The sequence below is a fragment of the Cryptomeria japonica genome, chromosome 5 (assembly GCF_030272615.1).
Source record: "Cryptomeria japonica chromosome 5, Sugi_1.0, whole genome shotgun sequence".
Taxonomy (NCBI): domain Eukaryota; kingdom Viridiplantae; phylum Streptophyta; class Pinopsida; order Cupressales; family Cupressaceae; genus Cryptomeria; species Cryptomeria japonica.
Window position 1 is genome coordinate 623,259,338 of NC_081409.1, and position 24,254 is coordinate 623,283,591.

At 42.6% G+C, this 24,254-nt stretch overlaps 1 protein-coding gene across 6 annotated transcripts in view; it reads right to left on the reverse strand.

The window, feature by feature from the left end:
- LOC131063777 (uncharacterized) overlaps positions 1-24,254 on the reverse strand; it is a 287,839-nt gene that overhangs the window by 79,825 nt on the left and 183,760 nt on the right. For all 6 annotated transcript variants that reach the window (XR_009111129.2, XM_057997712.2, XM_057997713.2 and 3 more), the window contains exons 10-13: positions 15,463-15,561; positions 15,148-15,206; positions 14,890-15,028; positions 14,575-14,655 (exon numbers count right to left, since the gene is read on the reverse strand). Coding sequence is in view for 5 of the 6 variants with exons in the window: in XM_057997712.2 (XP_057853695.1) it covers positions 14,575-14,655; positions 14,890-15,028; positions 15,148-15,206; positions 15,463-15,561 (378 nt within the window). In the remaining variant the exon portion in view is untranslated. The remainder of the gene's footprint in view (positions 1-14,574; positions 14,656-14,889; positions 15,029-15,147; positions 15,207-15,462; positions 15,562-24,254) is intronic.

Consider the following 24,254-nt stretch of genomic DNA (forward strand, 5'->3'; position numbering starts at 1 on the left):
CACCATAAATCTTCTAATAATGCACCACATCTTATGCATCAAGGTTTACCTAGTTCAAGTTTACACCCCTTGCTTTGTTCATCACTTCTTTTTGATTGGTTACATTTTATAAACTAGAGTATTTTACCCTTATATTTCTCTCTCAAAATGCATGTCATTTTGAGTCCCATTGAACTATTTTTTTAATTTGTGGGCATTAATTTTGCTGGTGTAAATTATGTCTCATAATTACACCTTACTTAAGTTGACTTAGAGTAATACATTTCATAGTAGTTTGCATATGAGACACTTAGGAAAGTGTGCACATAGGGATGATGTATGTAGGAGAAATTCCACCTTTTGTGGTCTTATCTTGTTGTTACATTCCATCTTTAGTGGGTGATCCACCTCTTGTGGAATACTTTATTATTTCTCCTACCTACCCTCACCTACCCTTGTTTATCATCGAGCCACATGTCATGATTGTGTGCTCACATATCCATATGGCCTTGCCTTTATAAGCAGGCTCATCATACATTGTATGTAATGATCCAATTGATAGTATTTGCATCTTGATTAGAATACAGATTATTCTTATCAAATATTTTGTCTCTCTATTGTGCTATTCATTGAGCTCTTGATCTTGGCTATTTTCAACAAATTCTTACAAATTTAATTTATCTTTTTTTTTCTTTCAATGTTCCACGGGGATGCCATTCCCCCCCTTTTGGGCTGCATCTCGGAGACGGGGACGTTTCTGGGACGGGGGGGGCGGGGACGCGACGTCTCTCGCCATCCTACCACCACCACCGAAGCTCCACCGGAGACAAGGAAACATCTCCGCATCTCCCAAGGAGACATGGAAACGTGGGGACGTCTCCATGTCTCCTTGGGAGACCCAACGGCATTTCTCAAGGGGCGGGGAGATGCCTAGATGTCTCCCGTCGCCCCACAACAAATGCAAAAATAAAAAATAAAATTTTTTAAAAAAAGTGACATTTTTGGGGGTTGGGAGGTAGCCCCAATTTGAGGTGGGCCCCACCCCTTCCCCCAAAACAAGACAAAACCATTTATTTGTTGATTTCACTCTCATTTTGAAAGACTGATTTTTTTTCCAGCAAGTTGAAGAGGAGGAAAAACTTGTAGAAGACTGATTGAAGGATTGAGAAAAGTGATTGCAAGTTTTGTCTTCGATTCTTTTGTAATGCTATTGCTATTAGTATTTGTATTTGGCTGCTCATTGTAATGATGAATCATGTAATCATCTTTATAGACTTTGCAATGGCATCAAATATTCATATTTTCCGTTTTCGATATAATAGAAATCTCCAATTTGACAATTTCATTTGTCAAATTTTATTTAGCAATTAGCATTGAAGAAATCTTGGTATTTAGATTTAGTATTTTAAATTTCTTATAGTTTCATTTGAAATGTAATTCTTATACTATTATACTGTCATACATCCACCCCCCCACCGTCCCCCCGCCATCCCCAAACTTAGGCCCTAGGTCCCCCGTCTGGAAAACCCGTCCCCCTGTCCCCAACGCTGGTGGAACACTACTTTCTTTCTATTGCAGAGTGTTTCTCATAATCTCCTATTCAATTTTATAACTAATAAATTTATCTTATTGTACACTTTCCTTTCCCATATTCTTTTTTTTGAATTTTTGAACATAAATGAAAAAATATAGGACCCATTGTTTGCCCTCTCGGGTAAACGGTTAAATGCAAAAAGTAAATACACAGAACATAATGGAAATATATTAAATAACCAGCCTCTGTATTAATTCAACAGTCCATGTATATCAAGTGCTTATAACATTACATCTGACATGACTAACATGATCCTACTTCGAAGAAAAGGTACACAATATATAATACCCGAAGGGGTACGACACAACTGTCGTGACTCCAACTACCTACCCGTCGGCTAACTAACTGACTGCCGTAACTCATTATTACCAACGACAACATAAACATAATATGACAACATAACATAATGATTATTCCCGGCAACATCATCCCCCCCAAGAAAAGAAGTCGACTCCGACGACTTAATACAAAATAGAGATGAACAGCAGGAACTACTGATGCCAGTCGGGCCCGGATCTTATACACTTGTTGCGTTCTCGCCTGAAAACCCTTTTCTGCTACCATCCGATGCTCAAGTGCGGATTTCACACATATTGCTTCCTTTGCCATCATAGTCCTCCTGTGCCTAACCCAAACTTGTCTGCAAAACACGTTTTTCAATCTCAGCTTCCACCAACTGCTACTCAAATGATACTGTCTCCCTAGCCAACTTGTCCTCGATAGCCACCCGTGCTGCTCTCTCGGCATCCAACTCCTGGGTACGCTGAACTAAGTCTCACGCGACTATTGCCTCCAACCTGGTGGTCAGCTTCTCCCGAGCCCTCTATGCATCCACCAAGGCAACCTCACGTCCAGCCGAGACATACTCCAAGTTCCTCAAAGCGTCCCTATCCTGCCTGGAGGTGGCCACAACCCGCTGGCACAAAGACTAGGAGACACCTCAAATCCTCCATCACACTCCCCAAAGGCTAAAAACTGAACTGAATAACTCCCTCGTGTCATACAACTGCGCGGACCTGCAATGCCTTCCCTCAAACTCTATTTGTTCCCAACCTCCAAATCCGTCTCCCTCTATAGCTTATGGCTTCCCTGCCAATGCTTAGCTGCAGGCTTCTTTCTCACAGTACGGACAACCACAACACTTCCCGTGGTATTCTGTAGCTCAAAAATAAACTGGGGGTCTGGGGGCAACGCCCCCAGCGAGGTCGAGGGGCAGCGCCCCTCGCGGGGTCTGGGGGAGCGCCCTAGCGGGGTCGAGGGGCAGCGCCATACGAAAGTCCATGGCGCACAGCATTTTTGTGATATTTTAAGATGCCAAAAACCCTTCTTTTCCACTTTGAATTTCCAGTGTCCTGGCTTCAAACTCCAGCGAATCATTTTAAATTTGGTGGTGGTCGTTTTTTTTTTTTTTTTTATTAACACTGTAATGTCATCGATGGCACCTCGGCCATACAACCTCCCTGTACGGTCAACAACAGCATTGGCACCTCCGATCGTGTGGCCACCTTCCTGTGCGGTCGACACCCTTCTTATCGTATGGACACACCTCCAGCATACCGACAACATGCTCAACTGTGCACACCGTACGGTCCTCCTTCCGCACGCCCAACACAGTTCAACCGTACAGTGACCACTGATGACGAAGCGACTGTGTGTGTGTTTGTGCGGTTGCATGGCTGTGCGGCTGCGGGCTGCGCGCTGTGTGGCTGTGGGCTGTTCGGCGCGTGAGTGTGCGGGCGGGTGAGTTGTGCGGCTGTGGGCTGCGTGCTGTGCGGCTTTGTAGTTGCGGGTGCCACCACCGGTGTCCACCGTACGGTGTTACCACCGCACGGTGGTCGCCGTCGGTGTTACCACTATAGGTGGCCCACCGCACGGTGGTCACCGTCAGTGTTACCACCGCACGGTGGTCCCACCGTAGGTCCGTCCCTTTTTCTTTTTTTTCTTTTTTTTTTTTTGTTTAATTTTGACCGTACGGTCGCTGTCATACGACTGTACGGTTTTTTTTCTTTTTTTTTTTAAGTTGTCTAGAGAGTCTTCGGCTCGAGTCCCCTGTCTCTGGGATCGCCCTTCAGCCTTCTCGGTTTTCCTCGCCCAAAAGTCTCCTGCTTTTGTCCCGTGCCTCTCGAGTCGCTTGCCCGGCCTCTTAGGTCCCCTTCCATCCTCGCGGGTCCCCCTTCGGGCTCTCGGGTGTCGGTCCGGCCTCTCGAGTCCCCTGCGCGCTTCGCGTGGTAGGGTTTCAATTTGGGCCCGTTGGTGACAAGTCTATTTTCAATGGCCATCAGAAGACCTGGAACCACAAATTCTACAGGGACCACGACCTCCTTCCCGTACATAAGAAGAAGAAGAATAATAAAGATTTTGAAGACTACGGTCTTCCATACAAGGTTCCAATCGTTGCCAACACTCTTCAGATTATCTATGTCACCAGGGTTTGGGGCGTCTCCCTTCCAATATTCTTTGTATTCCGGCAGGTACACCTCTGTTGGTTGCTCTGGTTCCTCTACTTCGAGCCTGTAGCTATGGAACATTTCGTAATCCTCCATTTGCCAGTGGAAGAGCCCGTTAAGTGAGCATACCTCATCTTCAGAACATCCCTCCAATTCGAGCACCCCTTCATTGTTCGGCTCCATCGCGTTCTTGCCCTTGCTTTCATCGGGACCCCCTTCCCCTTTATTTGAGTCCGAGTCGGAAGAGGCGAGCTCTTCGCCAACATCTTGGGTGTGTAGGTCAATGGTATATTTCCGCCCTCCCTTCTCCATGGAAAGTGTATTTTTCTTCTAGTTGTGGTTTACCCCCGCGTTGATCAACCACGCTCTCCCCAGGATGGCATCATAGCCTTTCTTCTTCGAGGGAATAACCACGAAATCTAACAAGAATGGTTGCGTACCAATTGTCACTTGCTGGGCCATCAACAGGTCGAGTGGCTAAATGCCATGTTGGTCCGCTCCCACCAGGTTGAATGTGGGTGGCCACAGGGTGGGCTTTCCCAGCCGCTTCCATGTTTCTTCTGGTAGTACATTCACCCTAGATCCCCCGTCCACAATGGTGTCCTTCAGAATGGTCCCACGGATACCCATTTCTACCACAACTAGGTGTCTACCACTACTCAAGGCTAGTAACATCGGGTCAGTCGAAAGGCTGACGAAAACCTCCACCTGTGGTGTACTCTTCGAAGCGGTGGCGGGGACCCCTACCTGTGGCGCACTCGACGATGCGGTGGCAGGAATCCCTACCTGTGGTGTACTCAATAATGCAGTGCTTTGCACATTGGTGAGGATGGCAGTCCTCAATTGTGGCATAGAGTCTAGAAGGTCTTTTACCTTTATCAACACCTCTATCTGCAAGATTTGCCCAATGATGTTATTTTCCGCTTCCGTACGGGATGATGTACTCGCCACCTCATTGTCCTGTCGTTCGGTCGTCATCTCACATTCAATATTGGCCTTTGCCTCCCGTAATCTCTCCTTCTCCGTACGAGGGTCGGGATAAGTGGCTTTTTTTGTCTGGGCGCGGGTGATCGCCAGTACTTCTTTCTCACCAGTCTTCTCAGACTTCTCAATGTTGAGGAGATTAACCCCTGCCTGCGGGCAATTTGCATCCTCATGGTCACCTGGCCCACACCAACGACAGAGGTGCTGAGGGGTGGCTTCCTTCATGCAATCACGGGCGAAGTGCCCCCACTGATTACAAGCCCTACATTGGATAATTGGTTGGCCCTTGGCATCATACTGGATACGGCTTCCGTTATTGTTATTGTTGCTATTCCTTCCGCCGCCGCGTCTGTTGTCCCGGTATCCTCCAGATGATGTCGTCGTGTTAGTATGTTGGCCGGTACCCTCTGGTGCGGATGTTGTGGCCTACTCCGTGAACAACACCTGGTTCATTTGCGTACCTCGGGTTTTCATGTTGTATGGGCACTCCTTGGTGGAGTGTCCCATCACTTGGCAAATCTCGCAGAATGCCTTCTTTTGGCAAGTACCCTTTGTGTGCCCTTCCTCTTTGCACTCAGTGCACCATATGTCCCCTTCGTTTCGACCAGTGCTTCTCATTATTTTGAATTCCTTTCTCATTCGCTCCATGTCTTTCTGGAGCGCTTGAACCCGTTTGCCAGCCTCGTCATCGTTGCTGCTTTCCTGTGAAGAGTCATCGTCCTCGGATGAGGATTTATTACTTTTCTTCTTCTTTGATGTTTTGTGTTCGCTCTCCAAGTCCATCGCCCTATTATAAGCGTCGTCATATGACGTCGGGGGTACAATTTTCATCTTCCTTCATAGGGAGGATTTCAACCCTTCAACGAACCATCGTTTCTTCAATCCATCTGCGGGTTGGCTTTCTATTTTACCCAAGAGTTCTTTCAACCTCCGACTGTATGCCCGTACTGTCTCCCTGGTACCTTGTTTGGTACTGTATATCTCCGTTACAATTTCATTGTCATCACGGAGCAACCAAAACTCCCCCGTGAATTCCTTCTGTAGATTGGCCCACGTGGCCACTTTTTGCTTGTCCACATCGGAGTACCAATCTATGGCAACTCCTCGTAACGTGGCTGGGAACTGTTGTACCCAGTCATCCTGGTCTGTTACTCCGTTGGCGGACCAAATGGTTTCACATGTACGGCAATGCTATAAGGGGTCTTCCTTGCCCTCCCCTATGAACTTTGGCAATTTTTGTTTACTCGCCATCCCTCCGCTAGGTCTCGCTCCTCTAATTCCTTGTGTGCTTGTACCTGGCGATCCTCCGCCTCCTGCAACTGAACCTCCACTCATGGGTCCTCCGGAAAAAGTTGCTGACACCGAACCAAACAAATTGCCTCCCTGTTGACGCGTCTGAAATCGCATTGCTGCAAACTCCATACGGCCAACGCAGAATAGAATAGCCGACTGATTATCCTACTCTCTCTTGAGATAAGGAAGTCTCTAATGCTGTTTTCTAAGTTTGATCAAAGGAGACTACCTCAAGGTTTCTTTTGTCAGGTCTTGACTGCGGGATCTCTCAGTGGCTTTATGTGTTTATGCTGGAAACACAAGGGGGCTTACGTTTGATTGGTAATTTCATATGCGAATTCCCAGGGACCTCTTTTGGTTTTCTTTCAGGTGATGTTGATTTATTTGAAGCTGATTTAGCAAGACTGGATTTCTAAAAAAAGGATAAAATTGGGAGGAAAGAAAGGAAGGGTAGAGAGAGAGAACAGTAAATATTAACTAGGACAACAGATTTACCCAAGCAGACAGACACCTCCAGGAAACCAGGTTAAGCATCATCAGTCATTCAGACACAATGTTTGCATAAACTTAGTGCAATCTTCAAAGGAGAAACCAGATTTTCATATTACCAAATACAATATTAGAACTTCTATATTCATGATATGTGTACTTTTGATAATCGAACTGAATCATAAAATAGCCCAGATTAACCATGCAGAAAGGAAAAAAGCAATCAGCTATCCTCTAATGGTATGGACTGTGGAGATTCTATCAGATGCTTGGTAAGAACTGCTGTGTAAAATGAACAGACATAATTAAAAGCTTTCTAATTTAAATGAAGAAGGAGACCATGCACTCACAAGGAAATTTGAAGGTAATTTCAATCCATTGTATTAATTCCTGCAAAATTTCTTCAGAGCTTTCGCAACAATTCAAGAACTTCCTCCTAAATGAGGGAAAACCAGTCCCCTTAAATAGGTTTCCAAAAATGGATGAATGGCCAAGATCTAATCTAAACAAGTGGCCCAGATTCATCCTTACAAAAAGAGGGACCCACACTCATAAATAGGGAGATAAATATCTACAACTTCTCAAAAGGAGCAATAACTACCAAAGGATAATTACAACTTTGAAATAATCCAAAAAGGGGAGGTGCACAAAAAACTTTACAATATGTTGACCAAAAGTCAACTGTCACCCTTTTGGGACAAAAGTGCACTTTTTAAGACTTGGAGGGAAAAAAGCATTTTTGAGAAACTGCTTTCTCTATTCTGGTTTCACATTCCTTTTGCAGAAACTGGTCTTCGCCATGCAGGTATTCTCGCCATAAATCACGACCTGCTGCTCGTTCCTCGCGGACATATTCCTGAAACTTGATGCATAATTGGAAGAGGGGATTAAAAGGTGGCATGGGAGGGTGGCGAATTTTGTATTGCATGCCTTCGAGATACTGGTCCACGTGCCTTAAACCGTCCTTCCAGCTGGAGCGATTACGCTCGAAGCATAATATGTCTGAATGGAACTGACCAGCAAAACTTAAGTCTTCAATGGAATAAGAAGCCTTATCTACTCCCAATCTTCCCTCCCAATCCGGCCGGATTACACTGTCGGACAGGTCATTTATCCACCCCGAAACCATTGATCGGAGGATGGTCTTGCCTAGTTCTTGCATGTTCCCCAGAATCGCCTCACACGCGTCATTTTCTTTGTCAATAATTTCCTGGGCATCGTTCTTCATGGTGACGGTCCAATACCATTCCTTGAGAACACTGATGCTATGGGGACTCAAGATGTCAGGCAGTGTGGGAATTTGTGTATGTGTCCAGAAAAGAGCTCTTAGGAGGGGAAGGGTAGAGGCCGCTACTTCATGCATGTGGAGGGATTCTCTCTTTACTTCTAACAACCTGACGAGAGTGAGCTCTCGATGGAGAGCCATTTCCTTTACTTCTTTGAGGATCTGTTCTCCCTTTTTCTTGATGTCTTGCACCCATTCCTTAACGGCCTTTGCGGTATCCCAGATTCCTTCAAATTCAGTTGTGGTCCTCTGCGCCAATGCCATTGGGGGAATATGGGATTCAGAGGGGTTGTGTAGTGGCCGTAGGAGCTTATCGATGTATCCCTCGGCTTGTTCAGCACGGGCTCGATACATGTCCTTTTCAGCCGTGATTTCCTCGAGCTGTCTGAGTATGTTTTGCACCGAGTCCTTAAATTCCTCCTTTTCTTGCTCTTTTGTAGCTCGTCCGATGGGGACAGTCGTAATGCTATAATCTGCCAGGGTTATTTGATCTGCTAGCTTGTTTACGGGCGGGGTAGCAATATGAAGAGTGCAGTTCCTTTGCCCATCCTTGGTTATCTTAGAGTATGTTCTCGGTTTCTTCTTCCCTTTTGCTTTTGTTTGATCCATTCGTGAGAAGATGTCTTCAAGGTCGATGGGCGCCTTGGTGGCGGCCCTACGCTGAGCTCTGGCGATCAGCCACTCTTGAGGCACCGTCTGGGTTGAGGATAGGGTTAAGTTAGCACCTTGTGCTCCCATACTTTCAACTGGCTGATCACAAATTAACAGCTGTCCCGCCATCGGAGAGGTGGAAGGAGGAGGAAGCTCTTTGTTTGCATCTGAGTTCTCCCCTATCTCACTGAATAATTGTCTGATATCTTCCTGTGATGGTGGCTCCTTGGTTCCCTCGAGCTCATGGATCTCGTCTGTTCTTTGTTCCCCTTCGACAGTTGAGTCGTCCTTGGCTGCATGGAGGAGTAGTAATTCATGGCGGCTCTGCTGGGTAGGTTCATGCACTTCGATCCCCTGGGTGGATGGGATTTGTCCTTCCTCTATCTGGTCACCCGGCTTAGTCGGATTGGGGCCCTTTTGCTCGGTGTCCGGCATATCTGGAGCAGGAGGATCATTGGCTTGGAATGCCTCTATGTCGCTCTGGGAAGGCGGAGCAGGTATGCAATCCAAATCTATGGCACCATCGGGCGAACTGGGGTCTGAAGATGAAGTGGTCTCTGGCCTTCTTATGGGAATCTTCTCCCTCCTTGTTCTCTTGGACGTCCGAGTCCCTCTGCAAGCCTTAGTTTTCTTCCTTTTCTCTGGTTTTTCAGCTGATGTCCTTTCATCTTCGGAAGACTGAGAGTCGAAATTGCCCATCAGATGGTAAGTAAACTGGACCCCTTCATGGACTAGCCTCTCGATTTGGTGTTGTAACCATTGATCTGTGTATCTTGCCGGGGCTGCCATGACTGCTTCGAAATCCGTGATTGGGTCTTGAGACCAATCAACGCCTGGCAAGAGATGCCTCACTGCTTCGAATTCCCGGACTTGGAGACAATTCCCCGAGTCTGTGAGCTGATCCGGGACCCGACGGTACTCAAAGAGTCGCATTTGCTGCACACTCAATCTAGAATATTCCCGTCGCCTGACTTCGTAGTCATCGGAGCAATTTTTCCAGTAATCTTCAATTGACTCCTTTGCTCTGTAGCGCCTACCGTAAGCTCTCTTTGCCAAATTGTCATGATCGAAACATTTTCTTGGGAAATGTTCCTGTAGGCCATAAGAGGCTAGCTCTGCAAGGGACTCTTCTGCTAGGGTGGGAGTTCTCAATTGGACATCATGGTTGCCTATGATCATTGGAAATGCGAATCCAGCCTGCTTGCTTTCTCGTAATAATATGCCGGCAGGGCGTGATTGCCTTGCCACTTCCATGAGGACTACTTTATCGGTTGGGTACCGCGGAAGTCGAAGGGGGGCACCTTCGAAGCCAGCAATTCGGATGTAGGAGAATCTTGCGAACTGAATAAACCAGGCCCCATACCTCTGCACTAAAATGGTAGCTTGCTCCGAGAGCCTTATGTGTAACCCTCCCTGCATTAGCCTGACTAGGCGCATTGTGAAGGCGTCGTTGACACGTTCGTACTGTCCAACCGCGTAAGCCGGGCTGCTCTTTTCCCTTTGAGCTATATCCTGGTAGTGCAGCTGCGGGTAGCAATCATAAACCTTTACCTGACCAGGCCCATTCCCGATCTCACCTTTCATTATTAATCCTGGCAGTGGCTGGTTCTTTGCGAACATATAGACCAAATAGGAGGTCATGGTGAAATACTTCTTTGTCTCAAGATCAATCAGCTGAGCGTGGATGTTATCACTTATGATCTGAGCCCAGTCAAACTTAGACTTTCCGGCAAAGACCTGTTCTGTAAAATAGAACATCCATTCTTCAAAGTAGTTGGACTTAGGGAGTCCCATGACTCGGCTAAGTAAGGTGACCATATCACCATGTTCATTATGAAAGTCACTTCTGGGGGTCTTTTTCACAATCCTGGTGCTTGAAGGCCTTTTTTCTTTGAACCATTCTTCGTTAATTAGTGCCCTGCATCGAGCTGGGTTCATATCATACGCCCCCTGTGCCTCGTCCATTGTTGTAGCTATGGGATTATTTGGAAAGGGGATATCAAATGCATCGCCGATAGCCTCAAGGGAGAAGTCGGCAATAGTGATATCTTCCAGAAGCACTAATCTGGACTTTGGCTCGTAATGCCGAGCAGCTTCCACTACTAACTCATAGTTCTGGATTGCTGGAGGAAAACCTGCTGCTTGGGCGATGCCACTTTCCAGCATTTGCCTAGGCCTGCCATATGCATTGGGTGAGAAGACCCGATCCCTGAAATCCTGAATATCAATGTGGCCAAGGTCGGTGTCACCAATGTTGTCCCAGATACTCTGGACCTTTGACTCTCTTAACCCTCCCCTCTGATACTGATACTTCATTCTTTCAACTTTCCGTGGGATGTCTGATTTGGATGCTTGTGAGGTTTCTGCTGCAGCGGGTGTTTTTGATGATTCTGCCGCTGATTTAGGCATTTATCCTGCACAGGCAGACACGGATTACAAGGTGACACGAGAATGACGATGCGGGTTAGATAATAACAGAAGTGTTTCAACAGACCGAGATTAGTTTAAATATCACTCTGGGCTAACAATCTGATTAACTTCTACAGCATCATATTCCTGAAGATTTATGACTAAGCATTCTTACTCTCGAATTTTTTGGATTAGTTTTAACAAAGGCAAAACATGAGAATTTTGAAAAGAGATGCATTTTCCGGTCGATCCTCGGGTATGAATCCTAAATTTTGGATGTTCGAATGACGGAGATGCAGACTCTAAGCATTTCAAATTTTGCGTATTTTGCCTATTTGATTCATACATTTTAAATGACCGTACGCGATAAGGCATACTTACCTGATTGGAGCGAATGATAGGTGATTGCCCGACCTTGGTGCGCGGGGCGAGCGGATGATCCTGCAAAATTTGAATCCCAACGGTTATCCTTCCTGTTTAAATTTTCGCGGTTTGGAGGATGAAAGAGGATTTATCAATTTCACATGGTTCTGTGCCTAGCAACCTGAATTTTAAATGGTTGATGGGAGGATGATGCGGTGTCTTACCTCCTTGTTTTCGGATTTAAGAGTTCTTTCAAATTTTGAATCGCATTCTTTGAATTTTGACAAATTGGAGGCTTCTTGATTTAGCCTTCGCGGACTTCGGACCTGGGGTAAGGGGTGTGGTTTGCGCTGTCAAAACTGTGCCTTCTACGCTAAAACTTCGCTTTCTTTTAGGACTTCGTTTTCTGCGTTTTCTGCTTGTCCTGGCCTTGTGTTACAAACTGTGCCTTCGCGTGCCAAAGTTCGGATCTTTAGCCCGAAGAGGAGATGCGTTGGATTTTAAACTCGGCTTTGCCCTCGTTTTGGTTCGGACCTAAAGTCCGAAATGCGATCGCACAGTGTTAATTTCCTCGACTTTCGCCGGCGCTCGAGGCTTAGGGTCCGAAAACGATAATCGCGCCCTGTTTGGTTTTTAAACTTTCACTTTGCCCTTTCGGAGCTTAGGGTCCGAAATGCGGTGTTCGCACAATGCTTTAACTTTTAAAACTTCACTTTGCCCTTTTCGGAGCTTAGGGTCCGAAATGCGATGTTCGCACAATGCTTTAAAACTTCTCTTTGCCTTTTTCGGAGCTTAGGGTCCGAAATGCGATGTTCGCACAATGCTTAAAAACTTCTCTTTGCCTTTTTCGGAGCTTAGGGTCCGAAATGCGATGTTCGCACAATGCTTTAAAACTTCTCTTTGCCTTTTTCGGAGCTTAGGGTCCGAAATGCGGTGTTCGCACAATGTTTTAAAACTTTTTAAAACTTTACTTTCCCTTTTTCGGAGCTTAGGGTCCGAAATGCGATGTTCGCACAATGCTTTAACTTTTCTTTGCCTTTTTCGGAGCTTAGGGTCCGAAATGCGGTGTTCACACAATGTTTTAAAACTTTTAAAACTTCACTTCGCCTCTGGTCGATATTCGGACGCGGGGGTCCGAAACGTGGTTTTTTGATGTTGCTAAAAAAACTTTAACTTTGTCTCTGGTCGATATTCGGACGCGGGGGTCCGAAGTATACTATTGCACTGTGTTTTAAACTTAACCTTCACTAAAATTCGGACCTAAGGTCCGAAAACGTTGTTGGGCAGTGTTATGTTTTGAAACTTAATTTTTTTGGAAATTTCGGACCTAGGGTCCGGAATGCGATTGCCACCTTATGCTTTCAAATTTTTTTTTTGAATTTTCACCTTCGGATGCTTACATCCAAAAAGGGGGGAGTGCACAATGTTTTAAAACTTAACTTTGTTGATCTTGACTTTCGCCAAGTTCGGACCTGAAGTCCGAAAAGATGCTCGTATTGCGTTAAGTTTTGAAATTTTGGAACAAACTCTCGGTATTTACGCCCGAAAGCCAGATCAGTCAAAAGGGCTCATTGGTTCATTACTCCAACGTTGATCAGCTTACGGACTGATCACAAACTCGCTCGAGGAGACACGAGAAACTCTGATTCGATTCTCGGGATGACGATCAAAAAAACTCAAACCACGGAAAGGGGGACCCTGTCGGTGACAGGGGGCGTGTGCAACGCACAACACTCCCGTACGGTACCCTTGTGCTCCCTCAGCACCTTCGGTCGTACCGTCACCTTTCGGTGTCTCCCTCCAGTTGTCCTCTGAAATGGACAAGTTCTTTAGCAAGTCTCTGGTAGCGTCGATCAGGTTTAGACTTCGCCTTGTTTGTTCCACCAACTCTTCGCGGCTTCTTACCCTACGGTGGTATTCTGGCGAACTGTAGAGTTCTCCTTCGACACCCTCCGTGACTCCTTTTGGCAGCCCTACAACAGTGTAGACAGTGTAGTTCTCTCCGTCTATCTCTGCCTCCGCAACCTCCGTGACACCTCCTGGGTTCCCTTCGGGCAACCCCTCGGCCGGTCGTCCCTCGGCAAGCTGCCGTAGCCTACGCCTTCATTCTATCTGCTGTCTAAGATTCAACGCGGTTTGTGCCACTTCCCATTCGTCACTTTGTATCTTTTTATTTTTGTCCTTATTTAGTCTATTGGGCATAAGTCACTTCCATACACAGCAAACACATGCCATGTACACAAAAAAACTTTTATTATTTTTATTTTTTATTTTGCCTTTCGGCCACAATTTATATCAGCAGTGTGTCGGGATTATTACAAGGTTCAATTTCCCCTTCGCCTCTTGCCATCACGCTCTGCGTCCCACGATGATTGTTCCCTTTGTGCGTCGTCAGCCTCTGGGTCAATCTCACTGACGAATAGGCCCGTTGTGTCCGTGCGCCATCCGTGACTTCCGTTCCCGAGTTCGTCTAGGCAACGGCGCCAAATGTTTGCCCTCTCCGGTAAACGGTTAAATGCAGAAAGTAAATGCACAGAACATAATGGAAATATATTAAATAACCAGCCTCTGTATTAATTCAACAGTCCATGTACATCAAGTGCTTATAACATTACATCTGACACGACTAACATGATCCTACTTCGAAGAAAAGGTACACAATATATAATACCTGAAGGGGTACGACACAACCGTCGCGACTCCAACTACCTACCCGTCGGCTAACTAACTGACCGCCGTAACTCATTATTACCAACAACAACATAAACATAATATGACAACATAAGATAATGATTATTTCCGGCAACACCCATATGATGATAAATGCGACACTAGGTTGAAGCAAATGGGCTAAATTTTGAGCATACCTCAAGCATAAATGTATTGATATACCACCAGTAACATGAGTTCCATTTTTAGTTAAACTAAACAAAAATGCAGAAAATCTGTTGTCTCTTTCTTCAATTTTTGGTTGCTATAAGTGCAATACAGACACAAAATATTAAAAGAGAAAAAATAATACAAGGTAAACCATTTTCAGTCAATGCCATAAACAACATATAGATGCACACATAACCCACCTTCATAACAGTGCTTTCCTTCACAGCATGACTAGGTGTTCCATATAGTAGGCCCGCGAGTACAAGCAGACCATTGGCTACCTGGATATGAATTAAAATACGTCTTATATTGCTTAAAGGGCTATATAAAGTTCAAACCATACAATCACAATGATATAAATAAATCAAATGCATCTCTTTAGAAGAAAACACTGAAAAAACATGACTGATAAAACAGAGAACAAATCTGGCCCAGGCAGTATAATAAACGAGTATAATAATGTAACTGGCCAGATAAGTAGCATCATACTAATTCCTCATTTAGTGTATTCAGACCTGTGCCTGTGACATCTGTGAAGTTATTACTTGATCTAGCACCAGTGCCAGCCAGTAATCAGGCAGAACATGACACCCCAAAACATGTAAAGCATTAATGGCATGTTGTGCAACAGCTATATCATCATCGCTGACAGCACTGCAAATCAAAACAAATATCCAGGACATAAAATAAGACGCAATCACTTTGAAAGAGTGGCAGGAAATTGAGTAGCCAAGGATACTACTTTAGAAGTATGTGAAACCAACGAAGATAACCTGCAAAGACAAGGCACTAAAGTGTCTAGATACTCTACCACCTTCTCTTCTCCTAGAATCTGGAAGTTCAAAAATTGAGAAAGAAAAGTAAGAATGCAGCTATTGGTATACAAAATCTCATCCAAGAAACAAAAGAGATCACTCTCACAATCATCAATTATCTTTCTATAAAATACATGTATCTATGAAATAGACAAAGTCTCCTTTATCTTACTACCAATTGGCAATTTTGCTACCCCAAAGTGCATCAGTAAAACAACAGAATTGAAACATTTGACCAAATAATTAATTTGAAGGAATGTGTTGTTGACAAACCAGCAATGCGTACAATATGCGAGCAGCACCTAGACGAACATTAGAAGTCCATTGTATAAGATCCTTCTGCACGGGATTAATCAACTCTCCAAGACATGCCTGCAAATAGCAAGGATGTTCCAAATTATCAAAAGGAAGCTTTTCAGTTATCAGTAAATTCAAATTTCAAATATAATAAATGTATTAGCTTCTTCAAAAAAATCAGTACTCATAATTAAAAACTAAAGGATTCCTGCTTTTTGAGACAAAAACTTTGTAATGAAAATTTGGAATCGGTAATGAAAATTTCTCAATCAACACAAGGATATTCTTCCTGATATTTTGTTACAATTATTGAAGTTCTGTGGGCTTTTGGCAATATTCATTAACTATATTATACTAAAAAACAGGCATAAAGCATTTCCTCTCCTCTTGAAATGCTTCAACCTGAAAGAATAAGTGAAAATCACTCTAGTTAGTAGTTCATATTCTTCCACAAAGAGGAAGATACATCTGCATAAAAGAGCAATCAACAATGGAAACCCTCCATTTTATGCAAAGCCAGGGATTGCACAACAGCCAAGGGGCTTCCCCCTTTCATCATAAATACTCAAAAAAGCAGTGACCCCTTTCATCGTATTATATCAAATCTTCAAGAAAAGATACCTAATCAACACCCCTTTGTCCAAATTTGATAGAAATGTAGATCAACACTTTCATTGACACTTCTATGAGATGTAAATGACATCATAATTGACGCTTTCTAACAATATAATTGTCTTCTTTAGACAATATTATCTCAACAGAACAGGAATAAAACTTAAACTCTGCAATAACAACCATTTCACACATCATGTTCTTCCCTTGAAATAGATCTACTTCACAAATTTTATATGTTACTTTCATATAATTACAAATCTGACCTCAGCAAACATTAAGACCATAAAACAAGTCGAGAAGTGTCAATTCAAAAAATGAAAGAATTTGTAAATCAATCTAATTAAAATTTAGATGACATTACCATTCTTTGATTGGTGCATTTAAATGGCATTCATGGAATCATAACATTTTTGTTTATACAAGAAAAGAAATAGAGATGAATGCGCTCTAGTGTCTGTGGGTGGATGCATAGCTACATATTTGAAAAGTCTGCCGAAAATTGCATTGTGTGTAATAGAGTAGAACTTAGACAAGATATAACACACAGATCCTCTGCTAAATAACATCTTTATTTAGCATGCCATTCATACTTCATAATATCAGTGTGAAGAATAAAATGCTTCATAAAAACAGGGACCATAATAGTTGATTTGGGTGTTGAAATTGACAATCAAACTATATTCCTTGCATAAGGATTCTAGGAACGCAATGTTGTACATATAAAGTTTTCAGTGTCAAGTTCCAAGCTAAAATTCTATGTTACCGGATTTGTGAGTTTGGGTACGGGTTTGGGTTCAATCCAAGTTCAGGTTTTGTTCGGGTTCGGGTTCAATCTGGGTTCAGGTTTCATTCAAGTTCAGCACTTAGTTCACCTTGGGTTTGAACCTAATGCCCAAGCTGAATCCTATGCGAACCCAAGCGAACTCGGGTGTTTCTGATGCCCTGGGCATCCAAACAAGGGACCCACAAGTCAAACAAAAAATATTTAAAAATTAAAAAATACCCACCCCAACCCTAATTTTGCCTAACCTTTCCTTCATTTTGTCATTTCACCTCATTTTTTCACACAAAACTTGCATTCTCACAATTTTTTTCTCCTGGCTGGTTTTGAAGGTCACTGATTTACATGCTGCAATTGCACAGCTTGCTCAATTCTGTATAGACACACACACACACACACACACACACATATATGTATATGTGTGTGTGTATATATATATGTGTGTATATATTATTATATATACACATAGACACACACATATCTGTGTGTATGTGTATATATGTGTATATACATATTTGTGTGTGTGTGTGTGTGGATGTACCCATACCCATACCCAAGAAAAAAAATTGTTGTATCCAAACCCATATCTCATACCCGTACCCAAATCGGCAACTTAGCTAAAATTCACAATTTTTGTAAGAGTAAAATGATAAATTGATATTAAACTAATGAAGCGAAGCAAATACATATAGGCAATTTACAATAGGTGTTTCTCAATGAAACAATCATCAACTTAGAAACTAAAGAGGACTAAATAAACTAATTGACCATTAAATGATTGATTAATTACTCTAAAACCCTCCCTTAATGGTCATCTTATCAATTACACCAAGTTGCCCCCTAAATTTTACAAACTTGTCCAGGCTCAAAGACTTGGTGAGAATGTCTGCAATTTGGTCCACGATTGGAACATACTACAAGATCACAATTCCATCTTCAACAAGCTGGTGAATGTAATGACAATTAAGCTCAACATGTGTGGTTTACTCATGGAAGATTGGATTCTCGGCAAGTTTCAGCACCCCTTGCTTGTCACCTCACATACAGCCTTTACAATTCCCCGATACTCTACATCTATCGAGGAAAGAGCTACTGCCTGCTGCTTCTTACTGGTCCATGTGACTACACCCGTGCCAAGACTGAAGACATACCCAGAAGTACACTTCCTATCATCAACAAAACCTGCCCAATCTGATTCTGTAAAACCAATCAGCCAAGGATCTTTGTTTCTACTATAGAGAATGCCAAAGTCAGGTGTCCCTTTGACATAACTCAGTATACGTTTAGCTGCAACCCAATGTTCTGCTATTGTGGCTGCCATGAAATAAGATATGTAGCTCATAGCATATCTAAGATCAAGTCCAATGGTTGTAAGATAGATAAGGTTGCCAACTAGTTGCCAGAATGCAGACTCATTTACCATTGTCAAATCTAATTTGGCTGATAGTTTCAGCCCTTTCAAATAGGTGTAGATGAAGGTTTGCAATCTTGAATTCTAAACTTCTCCAACAAACTCCTAGCATACTTCGACTAAGAGATGAAAATGCTGCCACCTATCTACCAAACCTCTACACTGAGACAATAATGCAAAAGTCCCAAATCTATCATATCAAATGCCTAACACAAATTCTATTTGATTTGCTCGAGCAAGTATTCTCCATTACCAACAATGATGATATCATCAACATAGATGACAAGATAAATGGTGTCATTACCAGCACACTTGACATACAAATTGGGATCGGAAGGACTTCTTTGAAAGCCCTGTTCAACCAAGTATTGATCAATCTTGATGTACCATAACCTAGGGACTTGTTTTAGGCCATAAAGTGCCTTTACCAATCTGCATACTGTTGTGACCTAATCACACATCACCCCATTCAAAATGGGGACCCCCTACTTTTTAGGTCCTCTTGGTCTTTTGGTTTTGGTTATTTGGGTCCTTTCGAAGCAATCCCTTCGGTCTCCCCAATCTGCAGGTGTTTTGATGAAGTTTGATCAAGTCTGCAAGTCATTTGAGCGAATTTGGCTAAGTTTGGAACTCATTTGGTCTATTTTAGGGTTTTTGCCCTTCACACTTAGATTCGAGATATTGTCCTTAGGGTTTTGGAAAAACTGAGTGTTGCAATGAAATCAGAGCCCTTCAAGGAAACTACAAGCGAAAATTTCAGCAAATTCTGAGCAACTTACCATTTTTAGAAAATTTCACTACCTCCCGAATTGTCTTTATTTGGCCAAAAATCTAACTTACTATTTTAGTAGTTTCTAGTTTTATTTTCTAGTTTTATTCAGTGTCATCCTTCCCCAGTTTGCTCAAATTTTGACATTTGGAAGTACTTACTATTTTTAGCAAGTCTATTTTTGGCAAGTTCATCATCGACAAAGGCCCTGACATTGAAGACACAGTGTTCCTGAGAATAAAATCCGAAAAGTTGAAAAAGCGGACAGTTGATCAAAAATGGCAAGTGTCAAATTATTTCCTAAAGTGGAAAAAACTCGAAATATCTTCTAGGGCAAGAGAAATCCACTTCAAGACCCAAAACTGGCATCTCAATCTAGAAGGGTCAAAAATGGCTCAGTCAGGGAAGAAATCAAAAAAGATCCTTTGCCTTGGCAAGATGGGTTCTAAAAAAGTGGATGGGCAACAAATGAGGGTCTTTGAGGAATTTTCCTCCAAGACAAGAAATCCTTCACACCATGGTTTTGGCGCCCATGAATGGGAGTAGAGCACTAAATAGGCATTGTGGAGGAATTTTCCACCCAGACCCAAATTCTAGCACTATATGATTTCAACGCCCAGGACAAGGTGTAGAGCGCCAAAATGGAGTGGTGGAGGAATTTTTCCTCCAAGTAAAAAATCTTGTAGTATGTGGTTTTGGCACCCAATCTTGGAGAGAGCTAAACAGAGGGTCAGGAGAAATTTTCTACTCCATGAAGAATTTCTGCACAATGTGTAATTTTCGCCCAAGCCAAGGTGATGAGCACTAAACTAAGGGGGAGGAGGAATTTCCTTTCAAGGAAGAATTCCTCCATCACATAGAATCAACAACCAGGATAGGAGATGGAGCGCCAAAGTAGCATTCAGGAGGTAAAGTCAAGAAATCATGAATTCCTCCCCAGTATGAAAATGGCACCCAAAGATAATTCAAGAACTCAAAATTCCGCTCGAGGTAAAGAATTTTCAAGACAAAGGAAAAATTGGCCAAGGAAGAGAACTTTCTCTCTCCTGAATTTTGGAGCTCAAATTGGAAAAAATTCCTAAAGAATAGGAAAAGTGACAAATTGATCAAAAATCTCCCTCCAAACAAGATGAATTCAAAAACATGAAAAAATTCTTTCAAGATAAAATTTTCTCTCTCTAGGAATTTTCTCTGTCCAAAAATGCTAACGAACGAGATTTCTTTCCAAGTGGATAAATTTGTCAAAATTTTGGGAGGAAAGGAAGAAAATCTTTCAAAATATCCTCCTGAATTTGAAATGGAAAGATTTTCACAATCAACGAGTTGGCAACATGCAAAAGGGAATATTCTGAATTTATGACACGTGTAATGTCCCCTCTTTCTTAGTGCTCATTCAGGATGGAAGATTCACCTGTCATCCATCTCCATAGGTGAAATTCAATGTTTGGAGATGATTGGCTAGCCAAGAATGGGTTTATACTTGGTAATTTTTTAGCCTTGGTGAGCTTATTATAATAAAACTTTATAATATTGTTTATAAAGTTACTTTTTTTCTAAAATTAGAAAAAGTTAATAAAAGTTACTTTATAAGTTACTTTATGATTTAATAACTTACCTTGCTCATCTCGTTGGGAGATTATTTTATTTTAAAAAGTGGTCAATTTGCAATGATGAGCTGACCCTTCATGCTGGGTGAACTTGAGGGGGGAAAAAAGATTCTTTTGGTATCTTGGAATCTTCCCAAAGGAGGTAGAATTAGGGCTAGAGGCATAAAAGTTGTTGCACATGGCATTTTGCTCATTACGTTTTGGATGAATTTTGGAGAATCTTCTACCTTCAGCAGGTTTGCAACATATTGGCACACTTCTGGAGCAAATTTGGGGACGGAAACCTCCAAATTTCAGGCGTAGGACGAAAACCCTCACATCTATCAGCATATTGATCTTCATTGGAAGCTCTTTTTAGGTCATGGGGGGCGAATTCAAGAGCAAATTGGTGATTTACAACAGCAATAGGGTCTGAAAACAGAAGTATCACAATTTCCAGCAAGTATATGCTCCCAATCAGCAAGCCGTACCCTTTCTAGCACAGCCATACCATCATCCCTTGCCTGGATTTCACAAAAAATCATGACAATGGTTTTCAACTTGCAATTTGCATTGATCTTCATTGTTGGCAATAAAGAGTAATAGATTATTAGTTATTTTGGAGAAATAGGGTCATTTGTGATCAACATATTCAATAATACAGGGAAATCCTTTCCTGGAGGGCTACACCTGGCAAGAAATTAGTATTCCATCTAAGTCTGCTTAGTTCTTCTCCAATTGTTTTTGGTAATTCATTTCAGAGTCAATAAAATCTTTTGGAGCTAATTCCACACTCTGGAAGCTCCCACATCAACGCGTATTGAAGTTCAGTCAAATAAGGAGGCTCAACCAGGCAAGCTCAGGACTCCTGGTATGCAAATTTGCACCTTGAGCAAAATAAATTGTCTTTCCTTCTCAAATTGCACTGCTGTAATAAAAATCAGAGTTCTGATTTTCAATTTTCAGAATTAGATTAGTTTTATATTTGTATTGCATCTATTGTGCAACATTCAAAAAGTCAATAACACACAAGTAATCCTCAACATCTCTTCAAGACCCAAAACATCTACACATTGGTCAAAGAATTTTACTTAAACAAAACCTGCCAGATTGTGCCAATCAACAGTTGGCATCTTTTAGTGGTATCAGAGCGATGATCCTACCAGCTTGGGGGTCATCGAAGTGATTCTATGTATCGGGGCAGATTTGGTACATACAGGTTCTACACACGCAGAAGAGCTCAGGTGGATTTGCACTTTGAAACTTAACCACCTGTAGAAAATAATATGGTTGAACAAGAGAATAACAGAAATGAGGGAAGACAAGAGCGACTTGATCCTGATGAGATTATGAGGAGCTTGGCTGATGCGTAGCCGAGAATTGGGCAAGCTATTGACAAGTTATAGAATACACTAGATAGAATGGATTTGGGACACCATAGGGATAGGCGTAGAAGGCACAACAGATCAGTATCAGTTGCAGGGAGTTGTGGCAGCAGTAGGACTCCGTCTTCCCTGGGTAGTGCATCTATCTCACCATGGTGAGACAGAACCCAGACCAGGAAAGTCAATAGGCACATGCTTCCTTGGTTCCCTCCTAGAGAGGAACCGCCATTGGATGACCCACAGGATGGAATAACATTTCAGGATACAGTTATGACCGCCAGTGAGGAATGGGCACATCTTCCAGCTCACGTTAGAGATGCTTTTCCACTGCACAAATACAGTATGCAGCAAAGGGATTCCATGAGAGGTCATAATGATAGATGGCCGAGACATCAGTGGAACAATGACTTGAAGAAAGCCTCAGACAACCTCACTTTATCTCCCTTTGATGGCAGTGGGAATATTAGTGTATGAGCCTCGGTCCATAAATTGGACATTTTCCTATCCTTGAAGCTGATGCCAGAAGATGAGGCTATCCAGTTTGTTGTCCTACACTTAGAGGTTGTTGCATACGATTGGTGGCACAATGGATTAGTCACTCAAAACCATGCTCTTATTCACTCATACACAGAGTTCACAAAGAGATTGATCTAGGTTCGACAAGAAGGATGTGGAATTATATTACAAGGACTTAGCTCTACTGAAACAGACAGGACATGTTGAAACTTACATTTATGAGTTTCAGCGCATTGCAGTCATGGTACCTGAGATGCTTGACAAGTGAGTAGTGATGCTTTTTATTGAGGGCCTACATGAGAGACTCGGAGGTTTGGTTAAGGCTTTAAAGCCTAAGACTCTGCAGGAGGCCATATAGATCACGTTGGACCTAGATACCTCTCCTCCACCCTCCACATTTGAGCAAAACAAAAAAATTTCCAGGAACTCCAAACCCTTCCAAAAATAATCCTCACAGTAGAAGGGAAACACATCTTCTCCTAAGATTGATCAGGAATCTAGGAATGAATTGAGAAGAAAGTTGTGTTTTACTTGCAAGGAGCCCTGGGAATCGGGTCATAGATGCCTTGGCAAAGGCAAAGTCCATCTTACTGAGGTGAGCTCAGACGTGGAGGATGAGCACATACATGACATAAATGATGAGGGGGTACATGATGATCCTACTCGAGAGCCACCACAGATAGAACTTGTTCATACTGACTCCATGGCTATGGCCAATGTTACCATGGCCACACTTTCGAACTATCCTAAGTTCCATGCCTTCAAACTGAAGGGTACTGTACAGGGGCAGCATGTATTGTGTTTGGTAGATACTAGAGCAACCCATAATTTTATTGATCAACACTTGGTGGAGAAACGTGGGTTACAATCGGAGGAATTTTCGGGATTTGAAGTGAAGGTAGCAGATGGAGCAGTGTTAGGTTGCACTACGAAAATTCCTCAGCTCAATATTCAGATGGGCGACTACACATTTACAACTAATTTTTATGTTCTTCCATTAGAGGATTATGATGTAGTTCTTGGTATGCAGTGATTACAAGGAATTGGCAGATATATCATAGATTTCTAGAAGTTCTACAGTTTTTGGGAGGGTTGGTGGCAACCTCATCTCAAGTGGTAGAGTCAGTGGCAGGCTCTTGTCTTTTGTTGCAGCAGTGTTTTGAGAAGAAGGTGGTAGCCATCTTTGGGTAGTTAGAACGATGACCATTAAGGGAGGATATCAGAATAATATCTTTCTAGTTGTTTAGTTAATGGTCATCTTAGGTAGTTTCTATTTTCATCTCATGTTTAACATTTGTTTCTTTTAGAAACGTCTTTGAAATTTCTATTTAAGCTTTAGAATAATATCTTTCTATTTGTTTAGTTAACGGTCATCTTAGGTAGTTTCTATTTCCGTCTCCCGTTTAACATTTGTTCCTTTTAGAAACATCTTTGTAATTTCTATTTAAGCTTTCACTTCTTGTTTAATACAACATCACAACATCGAATACTTTAACACGATCTTCGGTCGGGATACCATTAGATTAAGGTGTGAGAGTCAAATATCCATAAAACAACATACAGGTGCCACTACGGTCATTACAAGTTCCTACTGATGCCTTTTGGCCTCACTAATGCCCCAGCTACATTTCAGTCCTGTATGAACCACATATTCAATAAGCATCTGCATAAATTTGTTTTAGTGTTCTTTGATGATATCTTAATT